The sequence below is a fragment of the Copadichromis virginalis genome, linkage group LG7 (assembly GCF_057382275.1).
Source record: "Copadichromis virginalis isolate Kocher_CV1m ecotype Utaka linkage group LG7, C_Virginalis_male_GT1.1, whole genome shotgun sequence".
In the NCBI taxonomy this organism is placed as follows: domain Eukaryota; kingdom Metazoa; phylum Chordata; class Actinopteri; order Cichliformes; family Cichlidae; genus Copadichromis; species Copadichromis virginalis.
Window position 1 is genome coordinate 22,131,917 of NC_140624.1, and position 27,735 is coordinate 22,159,651.

The 27,735-nt window shown below is 39.4% G+C and overlaps 4 protein-coding genes across 5 annotated transcripts; 2 read left to right on the forward strand and 2 right to left on the reverse strand.

Annotated features, from left to right (window-relative positions):
- The first annotated feature begins 2,195 nt into the window (after window positions 1-2,195).
- LOC146704990 (uncharacterized) lies at window positions 2,196-5,585 on the forward strand. The gene is made up of 3 exons (XM_085462493.1): window positions 2,196-2,541; window positions 2,674-2,725; window positions 4,733-5,585. Exons 2-3 carry the CDS (start codon window positions 2,674-2,676, stop codon window positions 5,266-5,268), a joined length of 588 nt encoding a protein of 195 aa, XP_085318619.1. The 5' UTR covers window positions 2,196-2,541; the 3' UTR covers window positions 5,269-5,585.
- Window positions 5,586-6,575: 990 nt separating this feature from the next.
- Window positions 6,576-12,121, forward strand: LOC146704991 (maternal protein exuperantia-1-like). 2 transcript variants are annotated; one of them, XM_085462497.1, is made up of 2 exons: window positions 6,576-7,016; window positions 11,146-12,121. In XM_085462497.1, exons 1-2 carry the CDS (start codon window positions 7,010-7,012, stop codon window positions 11,793-11,795), a joined length of 657 nt encoding a protein of 218 aa, XP_085318623.1. In that variant the 5' UTR covers window positions 6,576-7,009; the 3' UTR covers window positions 11,796-12,121. The 2 variants fall into 2 exon arrangements, with proteins under 2 accessions (XP_085318623.1, XP_085318622.1); XM_085462496.1 differs by lacking the exon at window positions 6,576-7,016 and adding an exon at window positions 10,131-10,427.
- Window positions 7,211-9,391, reverse strand: LOC146704992 (uncharacterized). Its single transcript, XM_085462494.1, has one exon. The coding sequence runs from the start codon at window positions 9,229-9,231 to the stop codon at window positions 7,600-7,602; it is 1,632 nt and encodes a 543-aa protein (XP_085318620.1). The 5' UTR covers window positions 9,232-9,391; the 3' UTR covers window positions 7,211-7,599.
- Window positions 12,122-12,549: 428 nt separating the features above from the next.
- On the reverse strand, window positions 12,550-27,364 carry mpi (mannose phosphate isomerase). Its single transcript, XM_085462495.1, has 8 exons — window positions 27,254-27,364; window positions 26,061-26,188; window positions 23,811-24,011; window positions 23,398-23,539; window positions 23,124-23,303; window positions 21,387-21,560; window positions 19,788-19,996; window positions 12,550-17,318 (listed from the first exon to the last, which is right to left on the reverse strand). Exons 1-8 carry the CDS (start codon window positions 27,267-27,269, stop codon window positions 17,100-17,102), a joined length of 1,269 nt encoding a protein of 422 aa, XP_085318621.1. The 5' UTR covers window positions 27,270-27,364; the 3' UTR covers window positions 12,550-17,099.
- Between the last annotated feature and the right edge of the window lie 371 nt (window positions 27,365-27,735).

Sequence of the window (27,735 nt, forward strand, 5' to 3'; positions counted from 1 at the left end):
TACTCTAAGCAATCGGCGTAATGGGCAGAGCAGTTACATTATCTTCTACTAAAGGGCAGTACAACCTGCTCTAATTAAATTGGTTGCCAACTGCCAGTAAAACAGAAGGAAGAAGAAATTACATAATAGTCATTCTGTCAGGCAACGCAGTGCGTATAAGGAATAGATAAATATTTGAAAAGAAAAGGTAGTCAATCTGACCTGGGTGCTGGAGAAAATTCTTACCCAAATGAAGGCCCTAGCATGAGTAGTGGTCAGAAGAAAGCGAGAAGGGCATACTCGGGACAAACCGAGCCAATTCAAAACAAAAACTATCAATATGCTTTTGTGGCATTTTTGTTTGGTGTGATTTTTCTGATGTGAAATATGTGCTGTGGCTCCAAAAGGTTGGGAAACACTGCTCTAGTGCCACCATCAGTGCAGAGAAAGACATGGAGGGTGCGAGAGGGTAAACCAGATGAATAAAAGAAAAATTAGAATTTATTAACACAGAGTATTTCTTTTCTACAACAGTTATCCAATAAGATTTGCTCCAGAGGAAACAGGGGAAACTGCAATCAGAAACAGTTACATAAGCTTTTTGTGTTGGCACCACACCTTCTCACCTCTGTGATCGTCTTCATGCTGATGTGTTTTGAGTGATGTGTGGTATGTTTTTTTTAAGCTCAGGTTCAGATAGAAAAGGTCTGAATACAATATATTGATTTTTACGTTATAGCCTAATAGTGAAGGGATTTTTTTCTCCAAATTTTATCTAAAATAACATAATGCGTTAAAGCCACGTACCACTGAATTACTCATATAATTATCCGAGTACATAAAAAAGAAACAAAAACCAGCCTTATTTTAAGTGAATGCATGATACTTTCACAACCACAGTGTGAAAAACTAAGTGCACCCTTTGCACTTCCATAGGAATAAAGAGAGTAAGTAGCAGAAAATGTCACCTCCTCTATAAAAGCAGAAGTTTTGTCTGTTTGCAGGTCTGGAGCACTCAGGTGTTTGTTAACACAATGTGAAGAAGGAAAGGCATCGACAATGGTCTTAGAGAAGCAATGAGCTGCTGCACATCAACCTGCAAAGGTTATACATCTATGGTCCAGTGAGAAAGATTATTCACAGCTGAAAAATAGTCAACAGAATGTCCCAGTAATTTCAACCCAAGGTCTGATTTCTAAAAAAACAAAACAAACAAAAGACATGGCAGTACAGCCTGAGGAGGTTTTGGTCAGTCACTTCAAGGTCCCCAGCCCAAATCACCATCCCCCCGCCACGGTGCCTGACAGTTGATAAGAAGTGTTTGTTATGCTGCATTTAATTTTCTCTAAATGTAGATCTGTGCATTTTGGCCAAACGTCTCCGCTTCGCTCTCGTCTATCCAAAGGACATTGGTTCAACAACTCTTGTGGTTTGCTCAGGTGCAACTTGGCAAACCGAAGAATACCAAAGTTCTCTAACGTGTGAGTCAAGTGTGTCCAACGGTTAATGCTTGGAGAAAACTGGGTTGTGCAACAGGACAATGGCCCCAAGTGCAGCAGCAAATCTACAATGTCTGAAAATGAATGGATCAAGGTGCTGCAATGATCCAGTCAAAGTCCAGATCTCAGCTTGACTGGAATGCTGTGTATGAATGAAACACCATAAAGCTCAGTGAACCGAAACAGACTAACCGCTGTGAGAGCGGACCACAATTTCCTCACTACTATGTGATAAAGTCACACAGTAAATAATTACATCAAGTTACTGTTTCTGAAGGTGTCTACAAACTTTCACAGAACAGCAGAGGGGCTGTGAAAACGTTTATACTGGACTATAGGAAAATGATCAATCATGAGCATCCCTGGTTGGTAGAAGGTGGCAGCAAACGAGCGCAAGATAAAACAAAATAAAATACTTCGCAGAATATTTATAATACTGTAGAATACGTTTTTTGTTGATGTTGTTTTGCTTTTTTTGGGGGGGGGGGGGGGTGTTGTTTTTTACCGTCTTTAACAGCTTTTTAAAAACTTTTTATTTCAAATTACTTCAAAATCATTACGGTCACACTCTACTTTTTAAAGTTTCGCTTAATAGTGTAACTTTTTAAAAATATGAATTTCTTTATATTTGTATTTTGTGTCATACAGTCACTGTATTATTATTTATTCATTTATATAACATAGGCTATTCAAATCTACGGTTTGCCGTAGAACAAAAACCGTGTGTCATCTAGCGGCTCAAAAATGAAAGTGAACGAACAGCAGAGAAGTTTCCACGTTTACCGAGAAACGTGCGTGTGAGTGTGTTTCTACCGCTGGCACATTCACGGACGTTCAGAGCGGGCCGAACGAGCAGGAAGGAGACTGGTTAGAAGGAAGAAAAAAAGAGTTTCTCTTCCACTAAAATGAAAGCAGGGCGCAGTTTTAAGTTGTGAAATGTCGTGGCGGGGGTTCACCTGCTGGGCCCTCCCTGAGGAGTCCGCATAAGTACATTTATTCTCTCCAGCTGACTTCACATCTGTCACAAGGCTCAGCAGACTTACAGCAACCTGCAGGCTGCACGGTGAGTTCAATACACGCTCTCAGTGACTGACTACAGCTGTGACTGAGGAGGCAAAATTAACTTTAAAAAGGTTCCGTTTAAACACTGACTGTTGTTGTTTGTTGTTGTTTTGTTTTAATTTTTCATCTGCAGATGGCTCAAGACAGAACTGTTGTTTTCTTTGACCTGGAAACCACTGGATTAGGTACTAATCTAATAATATAACGTTTCTTGTTGTATTTTGTTGTATTTTATGTTATTTTAGATAGAGCTTTTTTGGAGTAACTTAAACCTCAGCATCACTGGATGTCAATGAAATGAAAGCAGTAGTTACATGCAGTTGCAACTCTGTGCCTTGCCTAATACTGCATTCACCAATTTACCAAAACAGAATTACAACACGCTTTAAGCACCAAAACATCACTTTATTTACTTGATAGACGGCCGCTGCTGCACTTAGTTTTTTTTGTTTTAAAAAATAAATAAATATATATTTTATGGGACAAACTTCCTAGATCAGTGATCCCCTACATTACCTTGTGTTGTTCACACATAAAAAAAATGTACTGATATTATCCATCATGTCTTTCCAATCCAATCTGAAGGCTTTACCTGCCAACACACACGCGTGTGCACATCATGTAAAGCCCTTACTCTACGCGATAAGGAGGGTGGTAGTTTCTGTTTTTACTGCTGTCTAATCTAATCTTACACTTGTCAGCCTTCCGTTTCCTCAAGCTCTCTTTGAGGGATTATAAAAAGTGTCAGGCAGCTTTAAACAAAAAACAAACAAACAAAAAGCACAGAAACCACGGCTGTGCCCACGTGCTAGTATCATACATGTTCTGCATTATATGAACAGTACATTTAACATTAAATACACACTCGTGTTTCAGGACTGCATGGCTGCAGTTAATTTGAGAAAGAGTTCAGCAGATTACTCAGTGGAAACCACAGCACTGTTCAGTTAGGAAGTCAGTCAAAATTATATTTCCTGTCATCGTTGGGACATAAAACACGCCATAGATGAAACCAGATGCTGATTTCGTTTCTGTGATTTGAGCTAGCGTGGGTGTGAGAATGGCCTCATAGGCCAGGCATGTTGGTGTCACACGTCTTAGCAGGAGTCCATTAAAGAGAGGCGTGTTACTGACGTCAGTATAAGCGGGATCAGCAAACAGCCCTACCTGCAGGACAAAAAGAACAGCACGCAGAGAGCTGAAGATTAACAACAGCAGCTGATGATATTTTCATTTTCACTGTAATCTACAAATAGGGAGTGATTATCTGTTATCACTTCCTGATAACAAACATTATGTGTTTTTGTCTATTTATTTATGTTTAATACATCTACCGGCCATTTTTTAATGTTGCGTAATTCTCCAGTGGACTTGCATCCAGAAAATACAATAAGCTGTTTTCCATCATCTTCTGATTCACACTCAGTCATTTCAATCTGGAAGCAGCCCTGAAATGTGAAGGAAAAACTGTTCAGTTCACAAAATAGAAAGAAGGGTTATCCCTATCAGGCGTAACATCCTGAAAGGTGCAGAAACTATCATCCAGCACAACAAAGAGAATGTTCGAGCCCCAACTCCTGCACAAATGTATGTCTAGGCACCTCTCCCATTTGTTTGAAAACTAACCACACAAAAACTTGCATGCTCTGTAGCATCCTCAAGACTGTCTGTTTTCTAGTGCTGTGCGATACTGTAAATTTTGGTATCGATCCAATACCAAGTGGATTAAGAGCAGTATTGCCGATACCGATACCTCTAACTTATAAGGGGAGCTTATGTGGGTCAGAGCTGTGTGTCATGATTTATTAGCTGAATTATCATAAATTTGCTTATTCCTGAGTACATTTTAATGAACACCAACACAACAGTGTTGGGATTTTAACTACATACGATTGTGTTAGTATCGATCCAATACCAGTGTTGGTATCTATATTGCGATAGATCTGCCCACCAGTACTGTTTTCAGCATTTCTGTCAAGGTATCCATGTGAGTGACAGATGTTAAGAGTGGTGTAAGATTTCTCATCTAAGTCTTGACAAGGATAGAAATATTAACATTATAACCTGACAAACTATTGCTTTTAAATGGGAAGCTATCATCCTGTTCATGTTGCACTGCTTTCTGCAAAAAGACTGTTCTATTATAACTTGTGGTTATCTGTTTTTCCTTTTGTCCCGTCTTCTATTTTCAGACACCACGGTGTGTGACATCATTCAGCTCGGCGCCATCTGTGAAGACAGGATCTTTAATGTCTACATCCTCCCCCGCCAGCCTCTCACAGAGAGCGCAAAACGTGTCACGGGCTTCACCGTCAGCAACAACCGCCTCTTTCTCCACGGGGTTCCCGTGGACACCATCCCTCTTGCGGAGGCTCTCACTAATTTCATCGCCTTCCTGCGCTCCTTCCACCGTCCAGTGCTGCTGGTGGCCCACAATGCAAAGCGCTTTGATGCACCTGTGCTCACCAGGTGGCTGCAGAATTGCTCCCTCCTGCAGCAGTTCCAACAGGTGGTGTCTGGGTTCCTGGACACCTTCTTGCTTAGCAAGGACCTGTTTCGTCTGAGCAGTTACTCCCAGGAGTCCATGGTCCGGCGCTTCCTGGGAAAAAGCTACGACGCTCATAATGCTGTGGAGGATGCCAAAATGCTGCAGGAGCTGTACAAGGCCTGGAGACCTACCACATTTAGCGTCTCCAATTGTACCTTCGGGACAAAGCAAAAATATTAAATAATTTTAATAAATAAAATAAATAATGTTAAAGCTGACCTTTTATTTGCTGTTATGTTCAGGTCAGTGGACAAACAGGAACAAATAAAATGGAGTATGTGTGGTCATAAGTTATCAAGATTTAACTTATTTACTGTTAAATGTAATGTCATGTGTCACATGCAGTGCAATCTTCCTTTTCTGTTTCCCTTTGATCTCATTGATGCCTTTTTGTAGCCTCTGTGGACCAAAATGCAATGGGTCTGCAAAATATTTTGTTTTTTAAAAAAAAAGAGCATTAGCCACATCTTTCTCAGCCTTAATAAAAGATCTGCTACTACAAAGTGTCTCTCTGTGGTTTCTAAGGTTCAACTGATTCTGTTTTATCCCAGGTTTCTATAAGAGCAGGAAATGACACCTTTAAACGTTTTTTTTTTAGGTTAATAGCGATAATATATCCATAAGCACCCCAAGGTGAAGAAATACAGACAGGCTTTGAATGCTGCCTTGTTTTCATTGTCGCTAATAAAGTCTCGTACAAACATCAGCTAACGACAGGAGCGAGAACAGCCTGGAAAGCCTTAAGAGAGATAAAATAAATATAACTTTGATATGAACTAAAGTCTTTTTGTTGTTATTTCGTTATTGTATTTTGTGGCGTGGTGGCGGGGAAAGAACTCAACTAAGTATATCTGGTATACTTATCCGGCAGTATTTCCTAAATGTATATTAAATTGCAAACCATTGGAAAGAGATCAACAAATGTCGTGTAGCTGTGATCATTTTTGGCTGGATACACTAGGTGGAAGCAGCGATTTCTAATCCAAGGTACCTCAACCAAAGAAGAAGCACAGAGGCGAGCGATCCTTTCTAACTAACGGTGAGCAAAGTCCTGAAAAATCAAGCCGCGTTTTATTTATTTTTTTAGAAATCAGAGAAGGTATATTTCAAGATATTCTAAAACACACCCGGATTTTTTAAATGAAATAGGCTATTATCACAATATTTTTTTGGCTATCATGTCTGATCTCTCTTGTTCTCTTCTTCATCTCTAGGTTGGTGCTCCCTGCTCCGACTTTCTCCTCCTCTTTCTCACACGCTGCTGAATTTATCCTTGTGTGTCAGAGGTGCAAAGCCATAAGAATGAACAATAAATAGAACTGAAACTTTTTGGGTTGTTATTTAATTATTGAATTCTGTGAAGTGGAGGCGTAAAAAGAGCTCAGGTTATTTAATTAAGTGGTACTAGCAAACATAGGGAACATACATACATCTGCAGCCATGCAGCTGCACTGCTTTTTTAAGGTTGAGTGAGGATGGGAAGAACAGACAAAGAAACCACATGCTCAAAAATAAACAATAAATTGACCTCCCCAAAGGGATTAATAAAGTTCTATTCTATGCTCTACGTTAAGAGACCTGTTTTAATTCGGATAAGTCCCTCTGAGAGTAAAGGCAATCTCCAGCAGGCCTGAGCTAAGGAAACAAAGTACACTAATGTAGTTATAACGTAATGAGTCGTTATAGATATATACGTAATTAAACACTGTATTGAGCAGGCTACTGCCCACACTAAACTGTGACTATCACCAGGCAATCTGGGGGTGTTTCCTAAATCACTAGCAGGCGCCAAACTTCTGACAGAGTGAACAGGATGTATGCAGGTAAACTCCAGATTGACACGAGCTGATTGGTGGAGTCATGGGGAAAATATTGGCTCGTGATCTACGTTACAGAAAGACAGAGAGAGGTACAACACCAGATGGAAGGTATTTTATTTACACACTAAACTAATCTGATATCCCATTTTCAGCAAATGAAATGAAACAACACAAAATGTATTTTTATTTCATTTTATTTTTTATTTTTTTATTTATTTTGGTGTGGCACTGTTTCTTAACTTAAAATGTCCTGTTGTAATTGGACATTTTAAGTTAAGAAACGGTGCCAAGCCACCCCCCCCCCCCCCCTCCACTTCCCTCAAGGTGTATTATTGCAAGGTCAAGACCATGCAATAATACATAGAAACTCCAACCCCCAAGAGCATGCACTTTGGCGACAGTGGGAAGGAAAAACCCCCTTTTACAAGGGGGAAACCTCCAGCAGAACCAGGCTCAGGAATGGGGTGGCCATCTGCCTTGGCCAGTTGGGGATGAGGGAAGGAAGGCAGGAGAAAAAGAGTGGTTATTTTAACCACTCTTTTTTTTTTTTTGCCAATTAAAATTGGTCCATCTCATCTAAACTTGGTTTTAAAACTAAGTTTAGATGAGATGGACCAATTTAAATAAATATTTTAAGACAAGCACGTGTGCTTGTCTTAAAATAGCACACCTTTTTCTCATTTGCACTCATTTAGTGTGCACATGAGAAAATCCTAGAGATGATACTTTGTCTCTTCAGCTTGGCATGTTTTTTGAAAGTGTTGACAATTATTTCGTCAACCGTTGGGTTGCTTAACTTCATGAACTGTCCTGGAGAATGCCACTTTTCATGGAGATCATTGTATACTGTCAAGCTGAGTTCTTCAATGTTCTCTAGGGAGATTTTATATTTTTTGGACAAAATTTTGTTCCAGATCTTTTGGCTAAGCCTCTGTACAATGAAGTCAGTTGTTCCTGAATGCCATGTCGTCGTCTCATTTAGTTCGGCCATGCTGTGTATTACCAGATCTCTAGTGAATTTTTCCACAAGCTCCCAGTACTCGTCCCAGTTTTTAGATACACTGAGTACTCTTTTTGGTAATCCCAGCAGGTGTTTGGTGAAGATTGGAACAGTAATGTTATCAAGCTGCTCCCTCAGACTAAAAATCAAATATTTTTCCTTGCATTTGTGTGTTTTGCAAAGATCCTTTAAAATGGCCTCGTGGATATTTTTTAGGCTTTTTGGAGATAGATCCAAATGTTTGTCATTAATTTCTGGCCACATTTTCTCAAGCAGGCGATCACCAATGCAGTCAGGAGTGAGGCGCTCTGTGAAGAGCTTGTGTTTAGAGGCGACGTTGTCTATGGCCTTTGAAACCACCATCTGAATAACTTTGTTGACACACAACTTTTCCTCGCTCAGAGAATCAGATAGTGGACTGATCTGACAAGAAGTTAAAGACTCACTGTCACTGAGGAATCCCTGAAATCTGGGGGTTGCCTCATCTTTCAGTCCTCGACTTTCTGTTTCATCTCTGTAGCTTGAGTTGTCTACAGATATGCAGCCTACAACTGGTTGAGCCTCCAATCCCTGGTCTTCTACAGAGCTTTCACTTAGAGAATCAGACAGCAGACTGATACTAGAAAAAGTTAAAGACTCAGTGTCAGACTCAGGTACTTCTAGCTTCACATTGTTTTCCAGGAGACAAGATTCTGTTTTGTCAAAGTCTTTTGTATCAGCTGTGAAGTTTTTCTTCATACAGCTCTTTTTTGGCTTTGCTGTGTCTATTGTTTCGAGTTGTGTGTTTGAATTACCCACAGATATGCAGTCTAGGGCTGCTTCAGCCTCCAGTCCTGGAGTTTCTAAGTTTTCATTATCACCATGGTCATCCACAGAGCTTTCATTCAGGATGCTGTCCTTTGCTCCTGTATCCTCTGTTTTCTCGGGGCAGTCTGTGCCCATGGACTGAAGACAGACCTCAGAGGTTTGCATGGAGGTTGGATCTCCATTCTCTGTGGGTTCCCTAGTTGATCTCACTAACATTTTACAAAACTTCAGCATGTCTGTTAACAAAGTGGAAAGCAGATGAAAGTCACAGTACTCTGGTTTGAACGGTACCAGAGATTGCCACTGTGGTACAATTGTACCAAAAAAGTGGTTGATGAGTAACTCCCAAGTTTCCACTGAGGTGTAAGTGAGTGGAGTATTCATGTTAAAGTCTGTACTATTTAAACTCTGAATTGGAGAAGTGGGATTCATTTGATGTGTAGTTGGAGTTGTGCTAGACATGTGTGCTGTTTGTAAACTAAATGCGCTTAAATTACACTCGCTGCTCTGATGCATAAATGCTTTGTGAACTGAGCTTTACTGGCATTGCTCTTGGCTATTTATAGCCTCGCATGTCAGAAGCCACGCCCACCCCGAAGAACGCATTGATAGGTCACAGCAGGTAGCCAGTGTGACGTCACACGCAGTTCTTGGCCCGAAGAAAACTGTTTAAAGTTAAATAATAATAATAATAATAATAATAATAATAAATTCTGTTTAAAGTAAGTAACAGCTCTCATGTGGCTCATTTATCAATAACAAAGAACCTTAAACTGCACCGTATCCTGTCTCAGCTGACTCTTCATTTCTTGAAAACTGTAGAAGCTAGACTGCTAACAAAGAGACAGACAGACAAGCATATGGAACCAATTACACACGTCTTCTTCTCTAGAGGGCATAGTTGTGAACCTTGGGCTTGCTGGTTAACACTAATGATTATATCAAAGATTTATTTTATTTTATTTTTTCTAGTCAGTGGTGGAGCCCAACATAGCTTGTAATTTGTATAGATGACTTGCTATCTTTTTGTCTCTTATAGATGGGAGCATTCTACTATTCAAAATTTTTGCATGACTCACGCAGAAAAAAATCAGTATGTCAAACAAATATATCCTCCTTAGAACCAGCCTATTCATTTATGTCCTCTGTAATGGACATTTGTTTTTGGTCTATATCATTTGACTTATTTAAGCTACCCTACCAAGTCCTGATGTACAAAATAAGGACATCCTGGGGTTTCCATTGACATCTCATGTGGCCTCTTTTAGCTCCAAAGAGGAAGAAATAACAAAAAAAAAGTTAAATGGGAAGGTTCTTTATTTCTCGGTTTTCAGTTGCATGTTATACCTAAGCGTGCGAGTTTTTTTAGTTGTGTTTTTCATGTATCTTCATTGTATGGTCCAATATGGTCCTTTTCGTCGAGGCTTTTGTTTTGAAACTTTCAAGCTTCCGGTCGGTCACTGCGCAGGTGCTTTAAAACATGGCGGGGAAAGCTTGACAGACTCGGTGTACAGTAAAACTGTGCCGACCAAATGTAATGTTTTATCGCTAAACACTTTAGGCCAATGATGATAGTCGCTTTTGGACTTTTTTAGCTAACCTCTCCGTTGCTCTCACTAACGGAAGTTATTTATTCGTGATGCAAAAAACTGAGGAAGCTGAAGGCGCTCAACAGTCGCTGGTTTTCTTTGACCTGGAGACGACTGGACTGGGTACGGTCATACTCTAACTTTGTTTTACGTGAGTTATTATGACCGATAAAACTGTATCATGGTGATAATGTTGTAAACTGCGGTTAAAAGTTGGAAAGACACACACGGTTGACCCACTAAGCGCACCGTGCACACATGTATGGAAGATAAATGGAGCCAAAATATTCAATAGCTCATTTGTTTGTTTTTTTTGGTCATTTTTCTTTTCTTTAAAAGAAAAAAACAACTATTAAATAGCAGAAAATGTGCAGAACAGCATCTCTGAATGCACAACATGTTGAACCTTGAAGGCTACAGCAGCAAAAGACCACTCCTGTGAGCTAAGAACAGAAAGTTGAAGCTATAATATAGATTTGGACTGATATTTGATTATTTAAAAATCATATTCCAGTATAATGGCTGAGTTATTTATTCTTTCAAAGACAAAACACAAACAGATGTCCCTCAGGTTTATTATTTGTAGTTATTTTTTTTACCCATTTATGCTAAGCCCATGTCTGCTGCAGGAAGCTGCACAGTGGAAAACAAACTGTGCAACATCAACAATTATTAACTTATTTGAGGGTGTTTTTTCTGTTTCTTCTTTATTTATTTTACTTTCATTTATTGGCTCTTAAAATTGCTCTTGTTTCTGCTAAAAAACAAACAAACAAACAAAATCTTCAGGTAGTCATTTAAATTTGAAGCACATGAAAGTGTTCATGTTTTATTCCTCTAGATCCAAATTGTGAGATCGTCCAGCTGGCTGCGGTGAGTGGAGGCCACTCGCTGAACCTCTACGTCGTCCCTCGCTGTCGAATGCAGCAAGGAGCTTCCAAGGTGACTGGCTTCAAGGTTCACAGGCAGAGGCTGTACCTGCACCGGCAGCCTGTTCTCACCAACTCCCTCAGAGAGGTGCTCGTCTCCTTTATAGCTTTCCTTCAGATGCTCGGCCGCCCTCTCGTCGTCGGCCACAACATTCGCCGCTTTGATTGTGTGCTTCTGGCTCGCGCGCTAGATGAATTTGGTCTCAGAACAGAGTTTGAGTCTTTGGTCTCAGGTTACGTTGACACTCTGCCGCTGTCACGTGAGGTGCTGAAGGACTATGGGCTGGAGAGTTTTCGACAGGAGAACTTGGTCAGGAAGCTGCTGGGCGTGAGCTACAAGGCCCATGATGCTCTGGAGGACGTGCGGGCTTTACAGGCACTGTATGATGTTCTTCGGCCCAAGCCGGAAGTGATCTGCAGGCACAGATTTACTCTGGACACCATGGACGACAAAACACCTGTCACAGTTGCCAAAGTGCACTGCAGACTACCAGGACAGCGCCCCCTGTGGGAGCACTTCAAACAGACCGTGACGGTTACGGAGGATCATAACAGAACCTGATACAATTTTAATTCATTATCTGAGACTTAAGAAATTAATATTAAAAGAAAATAAGTAAACATAACAAAAACCTGTACACTGGATATAAGGAAATAAAGCTTTATTGCACTTTTCTACAACACAACATAAGTGGTCGAGCCTTAGGCAGTGTGGGGTAAATTTTAAAATGCCTTACTCATCGTTGACCTAGCAGCTTTACTTTCATTATTATATTCAGATATTTGCTACCAGCTTTATGACAAAAGAAACTTCATATACTTAATGTTTCAATGTGTTCTATAGAAAGCTATATTCGACATTAATAAATGTGTTGCATTTCTACTCTGTTCCAGATTGTATACTCTCACATGCTCTTTTCTGCTCACTAGCATGTAAAACATTCCAATCAGAGATGCCTACACCGCCCTCCCCTCTCGCTCCTCAGGGCTGACACTGAGGTGTTCATAAGCGTGTCCTGGGTCTGACCTGCTGCCCATTCAAATATCCTCAAGAGCATAACAGACACACCCTTCTCTTAAGGCTTTGATCTTTCCAGGGAGGCTGTGGAGAACATCATCAGGTCACCCCAGTCTGCTACACATTTGCCACTCTATGACATTGTGTTATAACAAACATTTCTATGATATAATAGAAATACTTGCTACAATACAGTACTGTCACACGGGGGGGGGGGGGGGGGGGGCTGTAAAAGTCTGTGTGTGTTGTTCATGTTCATGCTCCAGAGGCAGGAAATAAAAAACAAGTTCAGACCGTACAGTTAACAGAACCTGGCTTTATTAAACCGTTTTTACATACATGTTCTCTGCAGTACCATGCTACAGCATCACCACATTCAAAAATACTCAACCATGCCCTAACTACAGACATATTCTAGTAAATGTTCCCATAAAAGGTTAAAGAAAACAATGCAAACTGTATTTGAAAGTCATTAGTTTACAGTAAGGAAAAAAAGAGCCACAAACTTCAGGTGTCCAGTATTCAAATGAAAATGTGACTTACAGCAAGATCGGCAACAAAAAGGTGCGTGATCATTAAATCAGAAGTTACATTAAATACAGTACTCCACAAAACAAAGATAACATGAAAACATGGCAAACAAGAGATGATTCGTTAACAGTGTTTTGAGCTACAGAAGGATGATTTGAGGTAATCAAGAAAAGTGATCTAAAAATAACTTCACATCCTTCTTAATACTCTTCTTTTTTTTAAAAAAACAACAGTAAACAAGTAAAGGTTTACCGCATCTGCACTGGGGACAATCAACCTACATCACAAGCGTGATAATAAAGCATTAACACGGCTTCACTCACTCTGAAAAACGTGTTCAGTAGTAGGTTGGCAGGCTGATAGAGGACCTATCATTGAATATTTGAGTTGAGAGCCTATAAAAACTACTACGAGAAGAAAGTGCACATCATTATTGAGTGAATTCAGATCGACCCTGGTACTAGAACCGGAAAGTTACACAGAAGTTTGCACCATTACCGAAATAATCTACTATTACTACTGCACCAACATGTTGTAAAGTGGTCACCAAAAGAGATTATATTTTAGGAAAAGAAACCTGTTTAGCTATTATAATAAACATGTAAAACCATTTACTTCATATGTATCGCCACGTGCTGATTAATCGTTACAAACAACAGTCAAAAAATCTCTCCAATACAATAAGGTATAAAATTCAATGCAGCATTTTGTTGTACAACTGTACAAAAAGACAAAAAAATCTTTTAAAGGTACTTTTTGTAATTAAACTGCAGCAAATGTTAACTAAAACCTTTATCACCAGGGGGCAGTATTTCACCAGTAAATGCCTTTGTACAAACTGTTCTAATGGCTTGCCTGGTTATACAAAGGTTACGCTGATACACCATCTTGTGGTACAAATTGGTATTACACAAAATTGCCGTCCAGCCCTGGTTAAGGTTCTCTTTATATTTCTTCAACAAAAAAATATATCAGTGTTTTGGATGTAAAGTCATGCCGATCAATTGTTTACATTCTGCTGAAAGCTTCATTTAAATTTAAAAGGTGTTAAAAACACTTTCAAAACAGAGGAAATTACAATAAGTACCTTAAAGCAGGTTTAGATAATTGTTAGTTGACAAACAAGATGTTTGACTCGGTATGCATTTATGATTCTCGAGGTGTAACAATTCTCCCAAACTACAAGGTTCATACCTTTTTTTTTTTTTTTGCATTCACACCAAAGACAAAGTGAAGTATTGCCGTGAGTTATTTGCGTGAATTCATGCACATTGAAAACTGCTGAATGAGGTATTTACAGCTGCTTTCTTTTTTCCCCAAGATGCTGCCACAGCGGATGGATCTGAGTTTTTGATTTGGCACAGTTTTTATGCCAGATACCCTTCCTAATGTAACACTTCAAGTTACTACGCTACTAACAGCTAACAGGACAATGAGGAGTACAACCAATAGCTGGAAACATGTCAGAGTGATTTCAAAATTTGAAAATGGTGTAAAAATCCATTAGGTTGCATGAGTTCCCTCACTTTTTTCCGCAAAGTGAAGTTTACCCGTTCAGCTCTATATACCCTCAGACAGTCTCAATGCCCATCCTGTCCGACAGCTTCAGCTGTTGTCCCAAAAACATTTGATTCCCCAAGAAGAAAGTGTCCAGTGTATTAAAAGTGGTTCTCTTTGCTGACGATACAAACATTTTTTGCTCCGGTGATGAACTGCAGAATTTATTGGAGGATATGACTAATGAAATAAGTAAAGTGAAGTTCTGGCTTGATAAAAATAAATTATCATTAAATTTGAATAAATCTAAACTTATGTTATTTGGAAATAGTAGTTTAAATACAAATGCAAAGATTCAAATAAATGGTGTTGCTATTGAAATAGTCAGTGAAAATAAATTTCTGGGGGTAATAATAGATGAAAAACTTAACTGGAGAGCTCACGTAAGATATATTCATTCCAAAGTATCACGAAGCATTGCAGTACTAAACAAGGCAAAACAGGTATTCGACAGAACATCACTTCATATTCTATACTGTTCACTGGTTTCACCATACTTATGCTATTGTGCAGAGGTCTGGGGCAATAACTATAAAACCACATTACATTCACTTTTTACTCTTAAAAAAAAAAAAGCAATTCGAATCATCCACAATGCAGGTTATAGGGAACATACAAACTCACTATTTTTGCAGTCTGAAATATTGAAAATTGACGATATAGTGAAATTCCAAACAGCACAAATTCTATTCAAAGCAAAAAATAAAGAACTGCCAGGTAATATTCAGAGTATGTTTTTTTTGAAAGAAGGAAGTTATAATTTAAGGGGTTTTTGTAACTTCAAAACAATGAAGGTACGTACTACAAGAAAAGGCTTTTGTGTTTCTGTTCAAGGAGTGAAACTATGGAACAAACTGAATATGGAATTAAAGCAATGTCCAAACATAAAACTGTTCAAAAAGAGTTATAAAAATATGATCTTCTCGAACGATAAAGACAAGGAAAATATTGAAATTAAGTGAATGTCTCTATTTAAAAACAAACAAACAAACAAACAAAAAACTCATGATGTGATATTATAGTATAAAGTATATCAGAAATCTGTTCGCTATTTTTATTACAAATTATATCAGTAAGGAAGCTGACTAAATATTAACTGATAATTTATGGAAAAGGGGTGGGATTAAATAAGTGTGTACTGCTTCCCACTCCCTTTCAACATGTAAATTAATCAGAACGGGTTTTTTTGTATGTAATTTGTATAGTATTTTTTTCTCTCTTATTTTCTTTTCTAAATGTACTTGTATATTGTTCACATGTTGAAATAAATTACCAATCAAATCAATCAAATCAGTGCAAAAGTTCTTTGATACATCCAGATTAGCACAATGCAAAACGTACTCCCACCTGTTATGGGTGACTGAACAAACTCTTCAAATCAACAGTTAACTTGCATCCAATTAAAGCACTAATTAAAGTCTGCACTTCTAGTACTTCTGGACTTTATGTATAGTCGACAAATAGCAGGCGTCCCTGCTTGTTACTTGAACAATCTTTATTACATCTTTCATAAAGTTAGCATGCTTTAACTGCTCTACGTGAATCCCAGAGTACCTACATGACACAGTATGGTGGACGTTTGTATCATGGTTTCGGTCTCAGAATTGTTACACCCCTACATGGTTGCCACATCGTCATGCTTTATGGGACAGAGATGGAAATGGCTCTTCATGCCCGCTTCTTATTTATTTTTATTCATTCATTTTTAATACTCATGAGTTTTCACCACTTTGACGGGATGTTTCCAGACTGTAAAACATGCGCTGGTAACAGAAGCAGTAACACTCAGCAGGCTTAGCTTCACTGTGATTGGTTTGTAGCACTGATATAGTAATCACAGAAGGTGCTCTGGAGAGTGCTACTGCTCTAAAACATGCACAGGCATCTCAGTATCACACTTTGTACTTTTTAATGTTTTTCTTTTACTTTCTTTTTTTTTTTTGCCTAAAATTAAGTTTGAAAGGTGGATATTCTCCAGTTTGAGCTAAAGTTAAAATGACAACACTGATCCTGGAACGCAGTAGCTGGCATATAAAACAGATGTGCTTTGTTGTCCTTAACAGGTTGGTTGTCTGGCTGTTCAAAGCACTGAGTGGTGGTGAAGTGTACAACAGTAAACATCAGCCCCACAATGCTGTTTAGTTCATTACAGCTAGTGTGTGTCACCTTCATAATTCAGGGTATAAAATAACATGCAGGAAAAAAATTGAGAAATTAACTGTACTTGATGTTTTTTTCCAGTTATCACCAATATTTTTACAATCCACCTTCAGCTAATTGAAAACTTTTAATCATGTTGGATGTTCTTCACTTGTCCTGGGACGGCAGATGTTCAGATTTCTATTTTTGAGCAAACTAAGGACCTTAAACACCAAAACAGCAACTAAACAGACATATTTTACTTTTTATTCTGCCCTCTATCCAGCACCTATAAAGAATTTTGGATGTGCAGATCTTCTGTGTTTTATGAGTACTTGCACACACGAAAAGGGTAAGAACCAATAAATCCATCAGCATTGGATTAAAACTGGAGTTTAAAGCTAGAGAAGAGTGCTGGAGGTGGCAGAGAGGGCACATGTTACATTTTAGGGGTTAAAGGGGAGCAGCAGGTACCGATGACGCTCCTTTAGCTTCTATACTATCTTGTAAAAAGTGCACGAGTCATCGAGCTCAGGTAAAACACAAGGACAAACCTCGACACTTCAAATCACAAATACAAACAAACAGGTAGTATGAGCTTTAACGACCACAGACCCACAACTACAGAAGGCAGCAGGCTCGAAAAAGGGTCATCCCCAACTGCGAGGTGATGTGTAGAGAGACGCTCTCGTTGGCCGAGACGAACAGGACGCTGCCCCGCGTCAGTGTGAGGTCGGAGAGAGCAGCAGGCGAGGTTCCCGTGGCTTCACCTTCAATGACCAGGAGGATGCTGGCGCTGTCGACTGGAGAAATATTGTACTGCTTCACTGAGGCTGGGATCTGCAGGATGGAAGGGTGACAATGAGTCGGTATTTAAAACAAACATTAAAAAACGAAAGAAAACATTCGAGACTTTCTGTTTAAAGGTGGTGCTTGCAATAGTCCAATGACAGTTTGGATGTCAATCAAAGATGTGTATTTTTAACAGTATTAAAATCACAGGTGTTGCAATAACATCAATAATGGTTTATCATTAACTAAAGGTAGGTATGAAAAACCATTTTGCTGAACTGGAATCAAATAAAATCTAGACACATGAAAAAGTAAAATGACACTGTACACGACATATACACTCACCAGACAGTTAACTACACATGTTAAACTGCTTCTTATCTAATCAGTCACATGTCGGCACCTCATTGTACTTAGGGATGTAGATATGGTTAAGAAGACTGATCATCAACGGGGGGAAGAAAGGTGATTTAAGCGATTCCTTACTTTTACTTTACTGTCTGTAATTGGGACCTAACTTCCTGAAATTAGTGAAGTTTAGCATGAGTATTCATTGATCTTTGCTAAACCTTTCATGCATGAATTATGACAACCTCAATCAGGATTTTTTTCCTTCATCTTTAGGCATGAAAAGATGAATAAAAATACTTAAGAAAAAATCCTGATTGAGGTTGTCATAATTCATGCATGACAGGGTTAAATAACAATAATTACAATGAAACACATCATACATCTATAGTCACACTAAGCGACCAGTGGATGGCAGGGTATGGAGTGACACATCAGTGTCCAATGTATTGGTTTATGTGCAAGTATACCATCAACACTGACCCAAATACAAGAAAACAGCCTTTGCATAGCTGTCCACTGTAGTGACCACTATGCGTGAAAGGGTTAATTTGGTCAGATTGTTAGAGTCACATAACTGTGACTCAGCTGCCTTCAAAAAGTGTTGTGTTTGTATTGCACGATTAATTTGCAACTCCTTAAATCAAACCCCTAAAACGAATACTGAAACTAGTAAAAACTAAAGTGAAACTAAGCAGTTTTACAAAAACTAAACTCAAATAATAAAAGCCACTTTGGAAAATACATGAAAATAGAAGAAACTCTAATTTCTTTCAAATTTGTTTTCGCACTCTATCAGTTGAACAAACTACGTGTCAAAGCGTCACAAAGGCAGACTGATGGAAGGAAGGTTTCTATAATATCAACTCAGAGTGCACATGGGTTGAGAGTAAAAGTTTAACTTTTTAAAAACACAAAACACAATATGCCAAATATTACATTTTAAACTAAATTCTAAGAAAAATTAAAAACAACAAAAAAAACTGGTTATTATATACACTGATCAGATATAACATTATGACCACCTGCCTAACTTCTGTGTTGGTCCCCGTATTGCTGCCAAAACAGCCCGGACCCATCGAGGCATGAACCCCACTAGACCTCTGAAAATGTGCTGCTGTATCTGTACCAAGATGTTAGCAATATATCCTTTAAGTCCTGTAAGTTGCAAAGGGGGCCTTCATGGATTCTTTTGTCAAGCACATCCCACAGAATGACTGGATTTAGATCTGGGGGCTTTGGAGGCCAAGTCAACACCTCAAACTCATTGCTGTGGTCCAACCATTTTTTGCTTTGTGGCAGGGAGCATCATGCTGCTGAAAGAGGCCACAGTCAGCAGAGAATGCTGTTTCTATCAAATGCTGTACACATCAAAGTAACATCCACATGGATGGCAGGACCCAAGGTTTCCCAGCAGAACATTCCCCAAAGCGTCACACTCCACCAGCTTGCCTTCTTCCCATTATGCATCCTGGTGCCAGGTGTTCCCCAGGTAAGCAACTCACACACACCTGACCATCCACGTGATGTAAAAGAAAATAAAACATGATTCATCAGACCAGACCACTGCTTCCATTGCTCCTTGGTCCACTTCTGATGCAGATCAGCATGGACACCCTGACCGGTCTGCTGTTATGCAGCCACATACACAACAAACTGTGATGCTCTGTGTATTCTGATGTCTTTCTATGAGAACCAGCATCAACCTTTTCAGCAGTTTGAGCTACAGTTACTCATCTGTTGGATCAGACCACACGGGCCAGCCTTCACTCCTCACATGCATCAATGAGCCTTAGTTGTCCATGACCCCGTCGCTTATTCAGCACTGTTCTTTCTTTGGGCCACTTCTGATAGATACTGACCACTGCAGATGGGGAACAGCCCACAGGAGCTGCAGAGATCCTCTGACCCAGTCATCTAGCCATCACTCCTTTTCAAACTCACTTACAGCCTTGAGGACAAAATGTTCACTATCTCCCTAATATATCAAACCCACTAACAGAAGCCTTGATAAAGAGACAATCCGCGTTATTCACTTTAACTAGCAGCGGTCACAGTGTTATGTCTAATTTGTATATAATGTCAATATATCACGTAAAGTTAGTTGTTTTTTTTCTCAAATGACAAGGTTTTATTTTAAAGATGAGATCAACTATACAATTTTCTAACCTGTATCCTCATGACAGTGAAGTCTGGCACGGGCGGGTTGTATATGGACACGCAGGGGTCAGAGGGGTCCTGAAGACACGGGAAGATTTTCGAGGAGGCGGGGGCGGGGCTGTAGTTCAGCATCCCACAGAGCGTGTTAACATCGATGTATTTGGGTGTCAGTCCGGCCCTCACAGTGTTGTCTGAGCAGGCCATGCACTCAATACAGTCTAGATGGGTGCATAAATAGAAAATCAAATATTAAAATCAATTCCCAGAAAATCCTGCAATGTTAAACAGATTCAGATGCTTTCATGTGGGCGAACAACAGAACAGGGCAATTTTCCAGAGATAAAGATGAGCTGAACACATCATCAACACATCTCATAGCCGGATTGCATTTTATTCTGCTGAGACAGCTGCTAAAAAAGACACTGCGGTAAATCAGTGCTTCACAGACTGCTGAGTTCACAGAGAAGCTCTTGTGTATGCTTCATGTTTCAAAGAAGATGACACCAAAGCTCGACATTTCTGGTAAAAAAAAAAAAAAAAGGCTGGCTCTCAGCATTTTGCAGTTTGCTCCCAGTGGATGAGACAGTTTTACTAGCTTCCACGTCATCTGCTGAAAATAACTAAATCGATGTATTTAACATCAACTCATCTAAGGAATCAAATAATACACACAGAATTTACTGGAGTTGGCTACTTGGTTATGTTAGTGACACCCAAAACATTATTTATTCTGCCTACTATTTTCTCCTCCTCCCAAGAGACAGACACCATTTACTGTTTACTGTCAGACAAACACCACTTTTTGTGAAAGTTCATTAGCTGCTGGCAGACCACGTCCTGTCTTGTGTTTCCCTACCTGCAGACTGATTAGTTCACTCCTGTGGCAGTCTTTGATATAATTTAGTTGGACAGATTCCAGTTTAAACATCTCTGACTGTACAACAACATGTATTCTGCTCTGTCACAAGCTTTTTAGTATACTTCAGGGTTCTTCAGTGTAAAATAATAAAAATGCACAATCCTCCTTTAAAAACTCCCTGTGTATTACTCTGTAGCTGAACGTAGTTCAATATTTGAGTAGCATTTTCTCAAAACTACAGAGGCCTGCAGTTTTGAGACTTTATGATCTATACTTTAAGATTTGTGGTAGAGATGCAGTGGACGTGACGTTGAGAGTAACAGAAGATGGATAAAAACATTGTTCATTTTTATGATTGGGATTAAAGACCTAGCGCTTCTATGACATAATAGCTCATCCAGTTTATTCACCTTCACAATTTACAGGTTATTGACTGTAAAATGACAAATGTGATCCATTAGGTGATGAGTGTGTTGTAAGCTTGACTAAAATTCTGACCAATACTGTAGAGAAGTGAGTCTTGTGGACAGACAGAAGCCAGTCTTGGCATAGTCAAATTGGTCGTTCAGACAGAAAAGCCTAAGCTGCTAAATAATCCCATACTAGCTCTTAAAAGCCATATCTGCTGCTCTGTTATGCAGAAGAACTGCAGCGACGCTGGAAAGTCAACAGTTTCAGTCACGCTCACTCAACTGAATCTGGAGCTCTATTGTACTAGAATCTTATAAATGTAAATGCTATCTACTGACCTCCATAAAGGTAAGCGTGAGGCTCATTGGCTCCCAGGAACATGGCCTGGCCTGGATTCAGGACCACATGATTGAGGAAGTAGATTGAGAAGCAGCCAATGTCTCCAGGGTACTGAGAGTGGAGACGGAGCAACAGGTCACCACTGATGCCTGACGTGTCCTTTCCAGCTGCAGCTGCAAGGATCACAAACATCCCGAGGTAGGACTGTGTTAGCAAAACATAAGATCAAACTGAGCTCTTATTTTTCTCTGTGTTTTAAAGTCATTTTTGAATAATTGCAGAATGGTCGACTTTGCTGCCAGATGCTAACACTGCTAGGTGTGAACGCACAGCACCGTTCCCCTGATGTGAACTCAGGGCAACACAATCACAGCTGGACCCTACCCTTTCACTGTAGCTATTTATTCTAACACAAATACCCTCAAAACATTATTTATACTTCAGCAATTATGTTTTAGTAAATGCTTCAAGTTAGCGGATACCACACTTTTTCAGGTCTTACATACTTTTTCAATTCAATTCAGTTTATGTAGTGCTAAATCAAATGCCTCAAGTCAAATGCTTGCTCATAGGAGCAAGCACTTGGCAACAGTGGGAAAGAAAAACTCCCCTTTAACAGGAAGAAACCTCCAGCAGAATCAGGCTCAGTGAGGGACGGCCATCTGCCCCGACTGCCTGAGGGAGTCAAGATTAAAAATATCATCACTAGCTAATGAGAAACCTTCCTATCCAATGCCAGTATACAACAGAATCACACAAAGGTTTCTTAGCCTTTATAATTTTAGTAATTACTCCAATCTGACACACAGATTCGATCTTCAACATGTAGGTCCTGGTTAAAATGTGGGCAGAACTACAAAGTCTAAGGAGCTTGGAAAGGAAAGCGTCCGGACTTCTTTAAGTTCCTTGAAGACGTTTCACCTCTCATCCGAGAAGCTTCTTCAGTTCTAGGGTCAAATGGTGGAGGGTCCCAGATTTAAACCCAGTGGGAGTTTGCCCCCAAAGAGGGACAAAAGGACCCCCTGATGATCCTTTACCTAATCACATGAGCCAAGGTGTGAAAACGGGTGTGGGTCACCATCAACCAGGGTTTCGGGTGAGCTCATTGTGAAACCTAGCCCCACCCTATCATGTGATTTCCTGAGCTCAGATGGCCCAGGGTCCCTTTTTCCCTCCTTGGGGGGAAACTCCCACGGGGTTTAAATCCGGGACTCTCCACCATTTGACCCTAGAACTGAAGAAGCTTCTCGGATGAGAGGTGAAACGTCTTCAAGCAACCTAAAGAAGTCCAGACGCTTTTCTTTCCAAGCTCCTTAGACTACGATGACATGGATGACTGAGAACCTTCACAGACCCAGAACTACAAACATAACAGTAGATAGCTGTAAGCTGTGTATACAAGAACATACATTTAAAATTGCGCATTAAGAGATTAGTTTTAAAAATTATCCTTGGCTATGAAAACAAATACTGCAAATCAGACTTTGACTCTGCAATGTCAATGTTTTTTTTTTAAATTTAATATAGTATAGATCTTTTAAAGAATCTACAATTGTAAATTAATCTCTTTTTAATAAACTGTTTTCAAAATATTTTTTTTGCCTTCAGTGGCCTTGATTAAATTTTTGTGTAATTTACATTAAAACTGCCTCAGAAATGTGTAATAGTTAAACGACACATATCTACATACACATCATGAAACCTGTTGACGATCATTTAAATAAATTAATTCTCACCGTCTTCCGTGACCCTTTTCACCAGCTCGTTGAGGTTCTCTACCACCACCTTCTTCTCCCAATCCATCATCCTGGTGAAGCACCTCTTCAGCGCCTGGCTCGTACGGTCTGCATCTCCCACGCCGCCCCGCAGCTCTTGTGCTGCCCCGTGACCCACCAGAGTGTGGAACTCTGGGACCTCTGACAAATAAACACACACAGATTAATTTTGTTTTATGACCATTTGAAGCAGAGTACATGTTTTTTGGTTTGACACAAAAAATCCAAAACTCACTTTCAAGAAATTCCAGGATCTCTTCCACTGGTCTGAAGCCACAGAGGCCTTCGAAGCGGGTGAGAGCAATGGCCATCTCCGGTTTGTGGTTGGTGTCTGGGTAGTGCTCCGGAAACTGAGTGTGTAGTCGAGTGGCTAATTCCTGACCAAAACATTATAGAAAAAAAAACATGCGTTTTCATACACATACAAAGGAAAAAAGTATGTCCTTGATCCTAAAAAACTTGAAAATATAATGAGTTTAGTATCACTACATGCTATACAAGTAGATTTGAGTAATGCTTTCTCCTGATAAATCATTTAATAAAGCAGCTGACATTTGCCTCCACCCATAAACTTCAGCCAGTTCACAATGATGAGCCAGCTTCAGCAGAACTTGAACTCTGAGCAGGTGTGGGAGTCCGTGTACTCACCTTGTTGGGGTGGGCTTGTATTGACAGAGCCGTGTTGACCGAGAGAACTTTGAAGAGGAAAGGCAGCTGACCCTGGAAGGTGTCTTTCACCTTTGAGCCCAGACATGCAGGGAAGTGGGCGATCCACTGGCCCAGGGTGGTCTGTGCGATCCTGTTGTCCTTAATCTGGGCGTCACCTTTTGGATGAGCGCCCATCCACAGCTGGAGAAAACAGCACAGCTTTCAGCTGAATAACAGCTCATACTTTATTTACTTTATTTAGAAATATTCCTGTTGGTGTTGCAGCAAGAGGTTCCAAAAGTGGGCACACTTTACATTTCCTAAGTACTAAATCTTAATAATAAAAACCACAGTTTTGTAGCTCTCCTTATTTTCTTTTTATCTGCCTTGAAACTTTCTAAAAAACCTATGAGAGGCCCCAGATGTCTTGCTGACTGAGAGAAAAGCCTGCGATTATACATGGACCCAATTAACCCAATACTCCAAACCATGGTCATTTATAGCGAGTGAAAAGGAAGGAATCCAAACTATGAGAGTGTAATCTACGGGATCAGAGCGCTATTCCAGTTTGTAAATAAAGGACAAGCTCTATCAAAGTCACGTGTCAGTGAGCAAACAGATGATCCAAAAACTAGACACCTACACTGTACTTCCTGACTTCATATCAAATTTGACAGCACACTAAGGTTGAATAGTGTTTTTATATTCAATCAGGCTACCTCCAGAGTTTCCATTTGGAATCAATGACGTTTTTATGGAGTCTTTTATTCACAGCATGGTTGTTTAATAGATTGTCTGCTGGGGGAATTTGTTTTCTATTGCTTGTTAAGCTGTGCCTAAAACCACTGAATGAAGCACAAACTGTGTGTTGTATGGAATATATCACAGAATGGGTGTGTAATGATTCAGAGATTTAGAAAATCAAATATAGTTGGATTTGATTATAATTTGATTCTAAATCTTTTTTACCACTGGTTCTAGAACACAAAACACACTGAGAATACCTGTTCAACCAGTACAATTAATTTCACTTTGATCCATGACTAACTGAATTGGTTTCCACATCTTGTTTATCAAGCTGTGTAGCTTTAAAGTTTAAATGGACTCTAATGTGTAAATAACTGGAATTAAATGATTATTTTTACTGCTAAATAACCAGATTAATAACTTTCTACAACATATCTTGCAATCTTGCATACTTATATAGTATATTTATATGTTCTTGGTTCTCAGTGAGAACCATTTGATAACATCTCTGCAGTAGGTGGCTCAGATAGGGATCATTTTCTGTGGAAAAAAAAAAAAGAAAAGTCATACAACCCGTGAAATGCCCCCTTTAGATTGGTCAGGTGGTGCCAAGACCACCCCTTTTATGCGAACGGGCAGGGGAATGCCTGGGATAATTTAGCCAGTTAACTAGTTTTGCGTGAATGTTTATTCATATTAGAGGCCCAGGTCTGAAACGTAAAGCCTTAGGTACCTTAAATCTGCGTTATTTTTACTAGCCACCAGGGGGCAATGGCTGTGACTATAACAGGAAGTCTGTGGGGAAAAAAAGCAACAGCTGTGGGAAGAATTATGGTGACAAGTCCCTTAAAAAGAACAAAACAAAATAAAACACCAAAAGTCAGTTAAACAAAAAGACATGTCACATAATGTGTTGATCAAAGTCATCCTTCTGAAAATGTGTACAACCAAGGGATGTGGTCCACAGTACGTGAAAATATCAGCACTATCGTAACCTGAACTAATGACCTTTATGACAAACACTGCAAAGCTGTTGTGGCTAAATAAAGACAGACTTATTAAAGGCATGCACAGCACCGAGCCTGTGCCAAGACAGCCTAGGACACGACTGCATTTAAAACCAAAATGATTACGTTATTTTTGCTTGGCTGAGGAGTTGTGTATCATTAACGGTAACATAAGACTACAGAGCTAAATTCAAATGTTAAAGATCCCTCATTGCTGACAGTAAGTGTAAATAAGCTCAAACGACTCAAGCGTAGCTATCTCAAGAAATGGTAGTCCTACAATTCTATTCAAACCTATTCCAGAAAACCAGAGTGAAAACCAAGTTTCCAGCTCTGTTCCAGCATAGTGGTCTCAGGTTTTCAGAAAACCTGAAAACATTAAGTTTCTTTAACTTTTAAGAATGAATCACATGCATGCTTGTACATTTTCAATACTGAGTGTTAAATGTTCACTACCCTCCCTCCAACAGGTACCCCAAATATCTCTGGGCCTTACCTCTGCATAAGGTTTATCAGCCTCTACGACAGCAAGTGCATCTCCGCCAATCACCAGCTTGGCCACCTCGCTGTCCAGTCCAACCTTGCCCCATGCATAATTTTGCACAGCACAGGTCAGGGGAAACACTGAGGAGGAAACATTTAATGTGCAATAAGTGTATAAATATTACAAAAAACAAAAAAAACAAAAACATACAGTGAGTTACAAAACTCTAGTATGAGCCTCTTTAATGTTCTACTGACAGGTGCATATGCACACAGCAGCCAGTTTATCAGCAGCAGAACTGAGACAATAACACATTAGGCTTCCATCTTCACACACAGTGAGACCCATGTCGAGCTTTTAATGGTGATAGCTGTACTGCTCTAAGATCATTCAAACAACAAGCTATCTTTAAATATCATCAGAAGCTCATGGTAATAATTGTTTTTTGTGCCCACGATCCAGTAATCCTTTATAATGCAATACCAATCATCAGAAAAAACCTGCGTTAAAGTCATCTATAAAAATATTAAAATGCATTAGATTTATGTAGGTACAGGAAAATCGCCTCTACCTTACACCTCATAGTTTTACTTATTAGGCTCTTTGTTGTGTTATATTCGGCTTTTTATATGATGTTAATTTATTTAATAACACTTTTTATTGAGTTGATTGATTTAAATAATATATCTTTACCTCATTACCTCTCTTTCTGTCTTATCACAGTTTGAACTAAACAAGTTTCACTGGATTTCTAATAACTACCTGCTTCGCTAAACCAGTAAGACAAGCGGAACGGATTGCTGGGGGTACATTTTTAATCAGAACACCGGGCAGCTGACGGTGCAGCCTTCACAGGACAGAAACACACAGTAAGCAGCTTTACGTTTGGCAGGCTCTGTTTGCCGGTTTCAGACAAATGTAGCTGAAAGTAAAGGTTTTATATGCGGTAGGGAAAAAATACTAAACTCCATCTTTGTGGCTGAGGTGCTAACAGCACAGTGAAAAGGACAGTGAGCCACACGTAAAGCAATCAAAACGCCGGCTGAAACAATGAGGTGGTTTTTCGGGTAACGCCGAGCCTCCCGTCATATTACCGAGCAGCACCGGACATCACGCAGCGTAAACAAACATCTGCTGTTAGCTAGCTGAGTATGTATCTGTAAAAGAGATCATTTCAGACAGTTTAAAAGGAGTAAATCTCTCACCTCTCACTTCCTCCATGTCTGCGACGTCGACTGACGGCTGCTGGTGACGTCACGACGGACGTGGCAGATGTTTTTTTTTTAATTTGAATAATTCAACTGAATAATTTCAGCTTTTTACCCACAGAGATAATTGCTTGGAAAAGAACAAAGCAAAAAATTAAAACTAAACGCCACAGATTGTTTGTTTGTTTTAATATTTATTCGACCATAACTGGTCACAGGGCATTCTGGACATGCCCTACGAGGACATCCGACAGTTAGGACCAACCCAAAATGGAAAGAAAATAAAACAACAAGAACAATATACATATAAACATATATATCTATAGATATATCTATAGCTATATAGAGAGAGTGTGTGAGTGTGTGTGTTCTTTTTATAATAAGTAAATTAAAGTTGAACTAAAAGAGTATGGAGTTTTTTATGCATTAAAACTTTTCATACATATGAGATTTTTACAGAAGTCTTCTCTTATATATAT